Source organism: Apiospora phragmitis (genome assembly GCF_038363925.1).
Source record: "Apiospora phragmitis strain CBS 135458 chromosome Unknown utg000001l:1.0-2902119.0:1.0-2906034.0, whole genome shotgun sequence".
In the NCBI taxonomy this organism is placed as follows: domain Eukaryota; kingdom Fungi; phylum Ascomycota; class Sordariomycetes; order Amphisphaeriales; family Apiosporaceae; genus Apiospora; species Apiospora phragmitis.
Genome location: NW_027117399.1, coordinates 1,648,999 through 1,661,682, shown reverse-complemented (window position 1 = coordinate 1,661,682; position 12,684 = coordinate 1,648,999). Strand labels below are relative to the sequence as shown.

At 52.9% G+C, this 12,684-nt stretch overlaps 4 protein-coding genes across 4 annotated transcripts; 2 read left to right on the top strand and 2 right to left on the bottom strand.

Moving 5' to 3' along the window:
* Nucleotides 1-428: 428 nt before the first annotated feature.
* PG994_000501 (uncharacterized protein) lies at nt 429-1,001 on the top strand (the record flags this gene model as incomplete). The annotated part of the gene is made up of 2 exons (XM_066851910.1): nt 429-448; nt 509-1,001. The coding sequence occupies 2 exons, from the start codon at nt 429-431 to the stop codon at nt 999-1,001; spliced, it is 513 nt and encodes a 170-aa protein (XP_066722542.1).
* Nucleotides 1,002-2,619: 1,618 nt separating this feature from the next.
* Nucleotides 2,620-4,359, bottom strand: PG994_000500 (uncharacterized protein; the record flags this gene model as incomplete). The annotated part of the gene is made up of 4 exons (XM_066851909.1): nt 2,620-2,854; nt 2,913-3,066; nt 3,111-4,023; nt 4,105-4,359. 4 exons carry the CDS (start codon nt 4,357-4,359, stop codon nt 2,620-2,622), a joined length of 1,557 nt encoding a protein of 518 aa, XP_066722541.1.
* A 914-nt stretch (nt 4,360-5,273) lies between these two features.
* Nucleotides 5,274-6,292, top strand: PG994_000499 (uncharacterized protein; the record flags this gene model as incomplete). Its single annotated transcript, XM_066851908.1, has 2 exons — nt 5,274-5,720; nt 5,759-6,292. The coding sequence occupies 2 exons, from the start codon at nt 5,274-5,276 to the stop codon at nt 6,290-6,292; spliced, it is 981 nt and encodes a 326-aa protein (XP_066722540.1).
* A 1,270-nt stretch (nt 6,293-7,562) lies between these two features.
* Nucleotides 7,563-10,673, bottom strand: PG994_000498 (BRO1-like domain-containing protein; the record flags this gene model as incomplete). The annotated part of the gene is made up of 4 exons (XM_066851907.1): nt 7,563-8,702; nt 8,753-9,142; nt 9,174-9,905; nt 9,966-10,673. The coding sequence occupies 4 exons, from the start codon at nt 10,671-10,673 to the stop codon at nt 7,563-7,565; spliced, it is 2,970 nt and encodes a 989-aa protein (XP_066722539.1).
* Nucleotides 10,674-12,684: the final 2,011 nt, after the last annotated feature.

Sequence of the window (12,684 nt, the reverse complement as noted above, 5' to 3'; positions counted from 1 at the left end):
TAAACTTTGGTTCCAAATTCCAGGCAGCCAACCAACTAGCCAACCATCACAGCTCCATAAACATCCCACCAACCTCCACCCCCCCTCCCCTGGCCTGACACGACGAGCGAGAACAAAGACAGTATCTCGTTACCACATTTCTAAAGTCCATTCGAGTAGCTACATTCTCTTGTGGCTTAATTATGTCGTTGTGTTATAGATTGGATCTAGGGTAGCTGGTTTGTTCAGTCTTGTTATGTAAAGGCACTTCTAATCTCACCAACACCATTGTATTAGCACCCCTGACCCAATATCAAAAGTATGTAAAAATAAACCTTAGAAACGTTTCTAATTTTAGATGAACGAATCTCTTTTGGACTGAGGTCGCATTGATAAGTGTCCCTTTTCACCCATTATCCCTTCTTCATCGAATCTACCCCCATTCCAAAATGCGCGTCAAAAAAGCCTCGTCCACCGCCAACCGCCTACACGTCGACCCATGAATACTGTGGCTTCGTATCGAAGGCAGCCGCAAGCTCCATGACCCCCCGCACCCCCGCCACCTGCGCGGCCGTAAAGTCCGCCCAGAAGAAGACCTTCAGCCGCAGCGTCGGACTCGGGTCCCCCAGCCGGCGCAGGCTGCGGAGCGCCCTCTGCATGTCGTCCTGAACCGCGAAGATGGGCAGGCCGGCGACGAACCCCCGCAGGGCCCGGACCTTGCCCAGCGACGCCTCGCACGTGTCGATGTCGCGCGCCAGCGACTTGGGCGGCACCCCGTTCCACTGGCTGCGCCAGGAGCTGCTCCACGTCTTGTTGCCCATGCTCCCGAGCACGTCCTCCTTGGCCTGCTTGGCCAGCGACAGCGCCATCTCCGCGTGCCCCAGCTCCTTCCGCAGCATGCCCAGGTGCTTCCCGATCGAGTCCGCCGCGTTCTTCCGGAAGTCCAGCCGCCCCCGGAGCGTGAGGGTCTCTTGGATCACTTCCTGGCGGATTTCTCCCAGCGTGGGCAACTTCTTCAATAGTAGCCACTTGTGCCACGTCGATCGGGGCAGCTCAGGCCGCCGGAGCAGGTAGAAAAGGGCGTTTTCGTGTGTCTTGTAGATTTCCGTGCCCATATACTGGAGCTGAAAACCCAAATCGTCAATGTCGTTGCTCAGCTTAGCCATCAAGTCTATGGCATTGCGAAGGTGATGCAACGCTGGGGCCTTATCAGTTAAGCTGCTGAACAAGATGTGTTCCCTCATAGTGCTGGCTTCGTTGACGCCCTGGACCAGGCGGTGTGGGTGCAAATCTATTACACTGGCGTTCCGAAGAATGTAGGTTACCTCGGTATTGATCGCGAGGGAGCGGTTGAGGATGTAGTCCGGAGTATGTCGAGCAGCGTATAAGTGCATCCCAAACACCGCAGAGAAGAAGCCAAGGATAAGGATTAGGCAGTAGAAGGCCATTGCCGCATGTCGTGAAAGGACGGCGTAGAGCTTCGATGCCTTGCTGCGAACGATGCTCAGGCACACTGCAAGCTGCGGTGCAACCTGGGTAGCAAATACATTCCAAGTTTCCGCGAGGAGCTCGGCGGTAACGTCCGTGGCAGAATGTTGGAATCGCGCCAACTGGTCCTGCTCCAATACCTGCCAACCGGGTAAGGTATACTCGGTTTTCTTCTCAAGAGTGTACTTGTGGCCATCCTTATTCCTGATCAGATAGGTGATGATGAAACATTCTGATGACCCACAATCGCTTTTGACAAAGCCAGGGGCCAGCGACTGTGGTAAGAGTTCATGCCGATACGGAACAGTCTCTTTAGTGACATGCACTCTTTCGTATTGTGCTGTCCACTTTTCGGTAATCACTTCCCACAAGTTGCAGCGCAGCGGCACCTCAGTGGACTCCATAGTCAGTCGATGTAAATCAGAACTGAAGGTTGCCCATTATGGTGGCGACGATCAAAGCCAGGACTTTCAGCATAGTCATCGATTTAGAGAACAATGATTTGCGAAATCTGGCAAAAAAACAATTTGCCTGCTTTGAGAAGAATAGCCGACATTATACGCCAGGTATCCAAGGTAAAAGCAACAAAGGTATCAAAGAAACAACAATGGCTATACCGAACGCGGAGGGCCACATCCTTCTTCTCGCTTTCCAAACGCTTCGTCTACCTCGCCCAGCTTCCACGGCTTCTAGAAACGAGTGGCCTCCGCAACTGGACAGCAGCCAGGTTGTGAAATAGGGGATGCTGAATAGCAAGCGAAGCAAATCCTTACTAATAGACCCTTTTCAATTTACCGGTACTGCAAAAGAACACCTCAGTAATTTGGAGATGTTCTTGTTCGACCACGGAGATAATCTGAATCTCACTTGATATGAGTGGTCAGGTGTCGAGGCCTCTGAACGGAAAAGATTGAGAAGGCCTTGGCTGGGATAAAACACGGCAGCTGCATGAATATCATACATGAAAATACAACCAATTCAAAGTTATCCATCTTACCTTCAGGTTCAGGGTTCCGCTCCCATTCACATGCTTCTTTTCATAGCGTAGACGGAGCATTTGCAATCTGGGCCCCTCCCCAATAAGTAGCTCGATGTCGATACTAGTAGACTTCAGTCAATACTGTAGGATCCCTAAATCATTCACAGTGCATCTTAGACTTGCTTTAGTTCTTCGTCATCTTGTTCCTCCTCGTCATCTTCATCAGAACCATCTTCAGAGCCGGCGTCCAGATCATCGGCAGAGTCGTAGTCGGGGTCGTAGTTAGGGTTGTCGGTGAACACTCCACCTGTGTAAAGCAAATCACGGTGGCTCTCGGTTTGGCCCGAACTTCTTTCTGAGATTTTCCAAAACGCCGTTGGACCTGTCGGTCCTCGTGGGTCGTAGTCCCTGTTGTTTTGCATTAGCACTCCCGGGTGCACATAACACAGCCGCACCGAAAGCTCACTTGTCAAACCAGTTACCGAGTACACCTTTAGCACTCTTGACTCCCCCGAGTTGTACACTCTCGCTGCGCCAACGTTCTTGGCCGTTGAAGATGGAGAACGTGGTCCACCTGACCTCGCCTTCAGGTGTGAGTCTCACAGTTCCTGTCTCGGCCACTTTTATTAGTAAGTCCGGGTCTATCGTCAGATGCATAAAATACCTTTGGCATTAATCTCACCTGTCAGGTCGCTGTTTGCATTCTCGTCCCAGCTATCATCTAGGGAGCGGGAGACTCCCTTGAAGTGAACGACCGGCAGGTCTTGCCCGTCCTCGGGGCCCGGCGGCTCAATTCTATCGATGGTGATCCTCATCAGGATAAGACGTGTGGCCTCTCCGTACTCTATAACGCGGCGTGGGATGTTGGCGGGCAGCTCTTGCTCAACCGAGAAGTTGAAGTCAAAGAAGTCGGTGTAATCCAGGAAACAGACTACTCTGAGCCATGTGCCTGTGACACCATATGGGTCTTGCAAGTCCAACGGGCTGTGGTCTACCATTTCCTCTTCGTCCAATGGCAGAGGGAGGTAGCTGCCAGGCCAGACACCAGCGAAAGGGGTGTCCCAGAAGTTCTTGCAAATGGGGAAAGAATTCAAGCCCAGGCTCTTCAAGTTAGCTCCAAGTACCAATAGGATAGCCTCGACTTTCTCCCAGTCGACCCTATCGGAGCCGTCGTCCATAAAGGGACCCCACCTGGTTCGGGGCGTATACTGGCGGATGTCGTACACTTTCGAGCAGGCGAAGGGAGACATCTTGCCCTGCCGAGTCTCATGTGAACTGCGTTGGGCGTAGAGCATGGGCACCCCATACAAGCAGTGCAGCTTGGCGCTCATCTGGTGCTCTTTCTTGGGAGGCGATGCGAACATGCCAGCATGAGGGAGTTCAGCACGTGCCCTCTCGTACAGGAAAGACCTCGCGAGAAAGGCGTACTGGTTGTCGTAGGTGCTAAACAGTTCAGAAAGTAGGGCAGCATTGCGAGAATAAGGGTGTGTTGTCGAGGAAGTGGCTCTTTCGCCATCAACACATGCATTTCTCAGCGCTTCGGTGACAGTGTCATGAACAAAGGCCAATTCGGATCTCTGACATGCAAGTCAGTGAGGTAGCTCTTTGAATGACAAGTACATGCATGGTGAGTTGTAGTTTGCGCAACGCAGACATACCTTGGTCTGGATATCGGGCCGATGACACACAACCTGTAATCGCACCAGATCCTTGAGGTTCTGCTCCCAATTGACATTGTTTCGGGCAGGCTTGTCGAAGTGGGCTAAATAGACATGCTTGAATAGCATGGAGTTACCCCGAACCGAGTGGTGAAGGGTCTGGCACACTCGGGGCACAAAAGCCAAGTCGCGGGGATCAACGTATTGCAGTACATTGTGGATGACCTCGGGAGGAAGCTCCGTCAGTGAAACCATGTTCACAAGCTTGTTTTCGGACTACCCAGGTTTTCGTTGGCGCTGTGTCGTCTATCATCCGCCAGACGGTCAGACAGACTGAATGATGATGTCTGTCGTCGTAGATATGGAACGGGGATGGGAAAGATAACACACCAAGTCCTAGCTGCAGCAAAGCATGTGAGCAATAAGGACTAGCCCAAGGACCTACGTCCATATAAGCAACTCCATCGGATCTAAGGCTCATATTAGCAAGCGCGGGGTTCGATAAACACCTTCAACTCAAGCAAGTGTTACGTGCGGGGCGGACGGACGGACTTAAGCAATCAGTGTGACAATAAACACTGTACGTGCAGTCAATACCCGCCATGCAGTCCTCCGTTCTTTCCTCACTTGCTCTAGACAGCGTCAAATGAACTCGATACAATTCCTTATCGGAGGTCGAGTGATAGAATCAGAACGGGATGCACCTTGCGTCTAATAGGCGGTGGGGTTTTAGATGGCCTCTCCCGAGGGTCAAGTACATGCATACCCGTTTCACCAAGTTTCGGAGATACGGAGCTCAGGGCTTTAGCCAATTGATTATCACGTACTACGCCAGATCGATGCTTTCACCTGCAGCCTGCAGCCTCTCGAGCGCATAATCCCACGTCGACGGCCAGGAGGGCTATTAACAACGAAGAATAGATGTGGTAAGTGTCCAGCCATCTTAAGGAGCCGAGACTTCGGCACCCAATTTGATCGGCAACAAGGGTAAGGTGACAGCGCTTGTGGGGGATTTATGGGGAGGAAGAGCCGCCCGTACCCATGTCGTCAAGGCATCGACGATGTCATGAAGTTGAATTACAATATATCTATGATTACCTGAGTACGGAGTACCTGTAGTCAAGAACGAAAACAAGCTACAGCCGCTTACTGCAGGTCTCTTCCACAACATGAGCACGTCTCCAGGCATGGAAGCCTGGACCTACACTAGCGGCGGCTACCCAGCCGCCCTCCAGAGAGCGACGATCCCGTCGTACGAAGCGCCGCCGAAGCCAGACCAGCTCCGCATCTGCGTCAAGGCCGCCTCCCTCAACCCCGTCGACGCGCAGCTCATGGGGAACCCCCTGTGGCCCTACATCTCCGAGGCGATCGTCCGGTCCCACAAGGGGGTGGGCGAGGACTTCTCGGGCGTCGTCGAGGAAGCGGGGGCAAGCTCCGGCTTTAAGCCCGGCGACGAGGTGTTCGGCATCGCTCCCTTCCTGCCCGAGGGCATGCTCCAGGAGACCGTGCAGATCGACGTCAAGTCGTCGTCTGCGGTCGTGCTGCCCAAGCCGGCCGATTGGTCCTGGGAGCAGGCGGCCGCCGTGCCGCTGGTCTGGATCACAGCCCAAACCTGCGTCGCCAAGGCCGAGCCGTGGGTCGCTAACGGGGGAAGATCGCCATCCTGGGCGGCAGCTCTAATTGCGGCATCTACGCCGTGCACATTGCGAAACAGCGCGGCTGGGAGGTAGCGGCGACTTGCTCTGGCAAAAACGCGGATCATGTTCGCAGCATGGGCGCAGACACGGTCATCGATTATACCACCACAGAGGTATCCGAGCAGGTCAAAGCATTTGCACCCGATGCCACCCTTGACTTCGTCGGCGGCGTCGAATGTCTTGGACTGACCAACAGATACGTGACCGTCGTCGGTGACAAGACGAGCCGCTTGGCGATAGGGGGCAGGCTTGTTTACTTGTGGAATCCCCAAATGGTCCTCCGCGCTCTTTTGGGGAGAATGGGCCTTGGTTTCTCGTACACCTGCATCAATCTTGAAGTCAAGCATCCTAATCTGGAAGGGGTCCTGCGATTGCCCAAGGACAAGATCTTCATCGATAGTACTTATGCCTTCGAGCAAGCCATGGAAGCGTTCGACAGGCTGAACTCCTCATGTGCGAGGGGAAAGGTAATTATCCGAGTTTCTGCATGAGAAGATCGTGAATATTTGATGGTTTAAATATTTAGATTAAGGGTTCCGTTCGTGCTATTTGGTTCTGCCTACATGTAACGGTTCAAGGAGAGGTCAGGGTGAATGCGTAGGACCAGTGACAACAGAAGCATTCCAAAAAACCAATGTGGGTGCCAGCAAGGGGAACTCATGAGCAGATGAAGCCTTCCAAGTCCCTATCTAGAAGGCTGTCACCGCCTTGGACTTTAGGTACACTTGGTACCTGTGCGGGTGCGCTGCTGGCAGTGAGTGGGTGGGAGGAGGCAGGAGGAGAGGGGCACTGTCCTCCAGCCACCACCCACCACCCAAGCTGTAGTAGGTAGGGCTATAGGGCCTAATAGCAGGAGAACTTATCACCAGTAAGTCAGTCGAAGTACCACGGAGCAATGGCTCAGTGGTAAGGAAAGCAGAACAGCAATCACCCAACCACTGTTTCCATCTCTCGAACAAGAGAAACATAAGCCACCAATCCGCAGAAAAAAGACCCTTCACACAACAAACAATCAGCCACGACTGACTCGACTCCTAGACCGGAATGGTAACCCGTAAACAACTAAATACCCGGAAGACAGAGCACCATGAAATGGTGGCATGGCCTGTCTATGAAGGGGGGCGCGGCCGTCTAGTACGCTGGGTCGGGCCTGAGGGGACTTGTTCCGAGGTTTCCCTTTTGCCTGTCTCTCCCCCAATCTGACTGACTTTGACTTTTCGTGCTATGGCTATTGAGCCTACCTTGGTAGTGATAAGGCAGATAGATATCTCGGAGACCTGGGTGGCGACTTGGTACAATTTACAAGCAAAACTCAGGCTCGGAATAGGAACCTGACCGAGCTACATCGACACTGAACACATGAGAGCAGCGACCTAAGCGCAAGTGATAGTTGGGGTCTTTTAGGATAATGTGATATCGTGACACATACACATCTAGACATGGACCAAAGAGACGAGCAGCTGGGCTTCTCGCTTCTCTCCTGCAATTTGGATCACGTATTGATAGGGCTTCCATATCTGCAGCCGATGAAGTCTCACAATCGGAGTGAACGAACATCAGAAGTATTCGCATTCGTAAGTTTCATTGCCAGATTCATCAGCATCTAATACGCCCATCTATTTAGCAACTATGGACTCAGATATCGCTCACTTCTGCCGGACTACCTCATCCATCGTTTCATCATAGGTCCCAACTGTTTGGGCTGCATGCAGATCATTCCGACCAAGCAACCTAGAGTCGTCAATCACAGCAGATCTCTTCTCACTTCCATTGACTCAGGCCCGCCCAGGGGTCGTTCTGACCCTGCTGAGGCTGTGCACTCCGGGCCTGCTGGTTTCCATACCCGTAATCATGAGGCGCCTGCTGCTGCTGTTGTTGTTGCTGTGCATAGTGAACAGTTTGTTGCGGGCCCAAGGGAGGAGGCCCGGGAGGCGGTGGCGGCGGGACAAAACCTGGCGGCATGTATTGGTTCTGCTGGTGTTGGTTGCTGTGCTGTGGCTGCTGTGCCTGTGGGTTACCATATGTGCTGTACTGGTTGTGTTGGAAGGAGGTCTGGTTGGGCGGAGGCGAGGCCGGCCCCCTTCCCATACCAAAGCTTGTTTGTGTTGGCGGTGGAGACGTTGGTCCAGGATTGCGGCCCCAGCTGCCCGGATTGTATGCCTGCTGGCCATAGGCTGGATTTTGCGGCTGAGGGGTTGTGGAGAAGGAAGATGCTGGCGGTGGGTTGGAGAATGAAGGGTATTGAGTCTGCATGGGAGGAGGCGAGGTAGGAGGAACCTGATACTGGCCGGTGAAACTGGCTTGAGGGTAACGCGGAGTACTGCTTTGCGTAAAGTTCAGAGGCGTGGGCGTCGGCCGCTGTGAGGTAGGCTTAGGGGACGTAGATGCCGAAGGATCCATTGACATTCGCTCCATCAAGCCACGCAGTCGTTCGCGCTCAACCTCAGCTTGCTGGCTCTTGTTCGACGCCTGGTCCTGCTCAATCTGGCTAAGGAGCTGACTGCCTTCAGAACGTCGGTTATTAACAAATGTCTCGACGTTCTTCTCAAGACTGTCAACTGTCTCTTTCATCTCAGTATACCATCGCTTGGCACTTTGAAGGCCCGCTTCGAGGTCGAGGAACTCCTGATATGCCCGCTTATACTTATTTACGACAGAAGCTCGTTGCCGCTGTATAGACTCGTATTTGCTCTGCTCTGCCCGCACACGTTTGTCCTGGAGGAGACTGTTGAAGGTTGCTGTTAGTTCCTTCATCAGGGATGCTTGCTTATGGTTCGCTTGGAGAAGTCTGCTCTGGTGTGGTCGGAACTTCTCCAACTCGGTCTGGAATAGCTGCTGCTCATAGCTGGAAATGGACTTTTTGTTGAGAATGAGAATCTGCGAGATGTCGTCGGTGTGAACCTAGGAATGTCAGCCTCGCTTTCTAATAATATGCTTCAATGGCGCCTTACCTTTTCTTTGAGATCCTTCAGTACCTGGTTGCGTTCTCTCTTGATCAGGTTCAGCTTCTTCAGAATCTCTTCAACTCGATTGATCTGCTCCATGACGCTAAGGCTCCCATCTTCGAAGTCGTCGTCGAGCAAGTTTGGTGCCACACCCGATGGACTCGTAGCATTGCTCGACTTGGATTTTACTTTGGCCACAGCCCGTTGGAACAGCGCATCGACATCACCACTTTGCGCAGCTGCTCGCATCTCCTCGAAGTCTGTCTCGTTTTGTCGGAATTTGGCGTAAAGTTGTCCATCGCTCCTGGCCGCCTCGTCCAGAGCTTCCCTATAGTTCCGGACATTGCCCCTGAGGGTTGTGGTCAAGCGCGAGCTCGGCTGCTGCGTCCACTCGCCCTCGTATTTGGATCGCATTTTTCTCGCAGACGCTCTCTTCCATATCTAGCTGCTTCGTACTCCGGTCCAGCACAGTCACAATCGAATCCTTATCTATCCTCAATGTATCAAAAATGGATATGGGATTTTCGTGGCCTGCAACATCATCGCACCACATCCTGAAGTCCTCGTCGGGCATGATATCTTGATCGAAACCCCCTTTCAAGACTTGCAGTGCGCCGGGTAGCCTCAAGTAGTCCAGACTGGCAGCCATTTCGCTATTAGCAAGGTCGACTCTTTCTGTCTCTGCTCGTACCAGCTTCGCTTTCTCCTCGTCGTAGAGACTTGCCGATTCAGTCACAGCCAAAGGAACGATCTTAGCAAACAGATCGGGCCCCGTTATTCTCTGAATGTCCTGCCCGGCATACAGCTCACTGACGGGAATCGGCTTCGCGGCCGGAAGTTTCGAAAGTGGAGGTAGGCTGGCTTCGACGAGAACTGGCTGATGGTAGATGAAATCGTTGTCCTTCGAGAATTCTCGCATTTTGCTCTGTATGGTACTGAGATTTCGCTTGGTGATATCTAACAGGAGACTACCGGTGTCCGCACTTAAATTCGCGCTGGGCGGCATAGAGCTGGGGAAGTTGATTGCGATCTTGTTTGCCTCCTTGGCGAACACCTCCGCTACAGCAAGTCGGCCTACAGCGACACCATGCTGATTTGCCTCTGCGTCGGCCATTGCCTGAAAGTACTGCGCTTGCGCATTTAAGAGACCAAATTTTACCTGCGAAAGTCAGCATCCTTTCAAAAGTGCTGTGCAAACTGGTCCGTCTCTCCAACTTACCTGAACGAACAACATCCAAACTTTCTCGAAGATGGCCTTATTCACGTTCTCCTGGATGCCCTCGAGAGCCTGGGAGTACAGATATGCTGCCTGGCCCGCGAGCTTGGCAAGCAAGGCGACCTTCTTCTGATCGCCAATCTGCTTCTCGAGGAATATCTCCTGCGCTTGAGCTAGCGTGATGCTGATGAGGGTCTTGACTGTGTCTCTACTCAAGTCGGAGGAGGGCGCATGCAAGAAATTCTCGTTTATATAGGTGAACATGCCAGCCGAAGCCTGGAAGGAGTGATAGGCGGCCTTGAGGCCCGCCTCCTCGGACCTCGTCTGGACCGCGGCATGGCAGGACAGAACGGCTGCGATGTTGAAGATTATGGAGGCCTTTTCGAAGGCGAGGAGTATTGCGACGTCGATTTGTGGGTGAAGGCATCGAACCAAGTGAACGAGATCTTGATATGTTGCTCGTCGACAGGGAAGCGTAGGTCTAGGCAGCTCGAGCTGTCCGTAGTATCGGTATAAAAGGTCTCGGCCGGCGATGCTGTCCTTGCCAGCCCCCCTCATGTCCTGTCGCAATCGATGTAGGGTATGGCATTCTTCCGCATATCGTTCTGGGTCATCCCCGTAGGTGTCCCGGATGTAGGCCTTTAGAGGCGATATCCAGTCGATTTCGTTGGTAGCCTTGAGCGGCACCGAGAGCATGGGCGTTTGCGTCATGGCTGGCGGGCGTGCGACGGGCGATCAATGTCCAATGGCAACTAGTCTCCCCCAATGGTTATGAAGCGACGACTAGAGAGCAGACCGTTCCGTCCCTTCCACGAGCGTTAGGTGTTCTCAATACCAAGGACCCATGCAGATATTGCAGAATTGCTTTTCTGGCAAGCTCGATGCGAGGCTGGAGATGGATGTTATCGTGTCGTGGGGCACTTGCAGGGTGGGGAGTCGGAGGCGTCGTTTAGAGGGTCACCGTTACGGGGGGGGGGGGATAGGTACAAGTGCGAATGCGTTAGATATGCCGGCTTGTCGATGCCGAGGTTGTACGCAAAGACGAAAAGCAAAACACCTGGACGTAGTAGTAATCGGATTATTCGCTTCTACGACGGAAATGCGAAAGAGGTGCAAATCCAGGAACCATGGTGTCGGACTTGGTAAGATTGGTATAATAATGCTGTGTAGGTAGGTGGTAGCTGGCTGGCTTCTGAGTTCTGACCTGACTTGTGTGCTGAGGTTAGTGGTTGGAGCAGCACCCGCAGCTGGGATGACGGCAGCGGTGCAAGGGTCCAGGAGTTACTTTAGGTAACCTAATAAAAAGCGGCTTCTTCCAAGAGCATTGAATGGTATTTGGACTTCCCTGGAGGATGAAGCCAAGTATTTGTATTTACTTCTATCCCGGATACGACAACTTACAGCAAACACATGTCCCGCTGCAGAATCATAAGAGGGTGTAGTAATCCCAGGGATGGTCAGCAAGATAGTAGACGGAATGACTGACGCATCAACTGACGCGGCGCGTCTAGACATTCAGGTATGGAAGAGTTCGGGATTCTGAGGCAGCGAAGATTCGGCGAAAGTACCCAGTCGCTTGGGTGCTGGTTGAAGCAAGCAAGTGGACGGCGGGATGGAATAGATGGGCGGGCATTCGATCTCAACAGGAAAATAGCCGCTGCATAGTCCCCCAAAACCTCCCTCGGTCACCCTCCCTTGTGGGCAAAGCCGCAAAGTTGTCCACCAAACAGAAAACCTTCCCTGTCGCTTTGGCGGGGTCTCCCCTGTAAGCCCCAGGGTCCCAGTGGATGGCTGGTTCTCCTCCATGAATTGAATCACATCTGCCCAACCGACTCACATCATACGTGACATTAGGCATTGTACAGTCAGGCGTTCAGGCAGCAGTCATACACTGCCATTGAATGTATTGACATTGCGCCATGCTCTCACATTCGTCGTCGGTATTTCCAATATGGAGCAGAATAGCAGGACACACAATTGATCGGCCTACTTACTTACACGGAGGTTGCATCGTTGCATGTCGAGTAGTAGCTTCAGACACTTATGCGCAGTGACAAACCCAGCGAGAACCGTTGTATGGCACCTCTGCAGCCCTATTGGTCGGGGCCGATCGACTGGCTTCTGGTATTAACCGCCCGCCGTCGACCCATCCATCGACAAGCGAGGGGCATCTAGCGTATTGGGCATTGATCCAGAAGAGAGAGAGAGAGAAAATAAACCCTTCCCCCTTTTGACGGGGGGTAAGAGAGGGTTAGGTGAGAGAAAATGGAGAAATGCTTTAGCGCGCGCCATCGCCACTGATGTCGGCCTCATGGCATGCCGTACCTCGTTCCTTTCTTATTATTACCGTTGCCTGGGTCTGTACCACTACACCATCTGTGCAATGCGATGCAATGCGCGGCAGCCGGGCGGTAAAAGCGGGAACGGGAAAGGGGAGTTGAAGAGGAGCGCAGGAGATCGCACGGCGACCGTTTCTGCGGCCGCGGGCTATCAGATCATGGGATGCAGCACCAGGAACCAATCGTTGGTTTTATATCCATCAGCCACTGTTCTAAGTACCAATGGGGCCCGCCCAAGTTGACAGTTGACATAGGTAACGGCCCATGATTCGCTGGCACGGGGGAATATATACGCCTTGATCTCAACACCATTCTAATTGCAACTTTGGTTTATATAAGATATATACATGCCAGATTGCTTCTCCGCTACAGCCCCTTTGCCC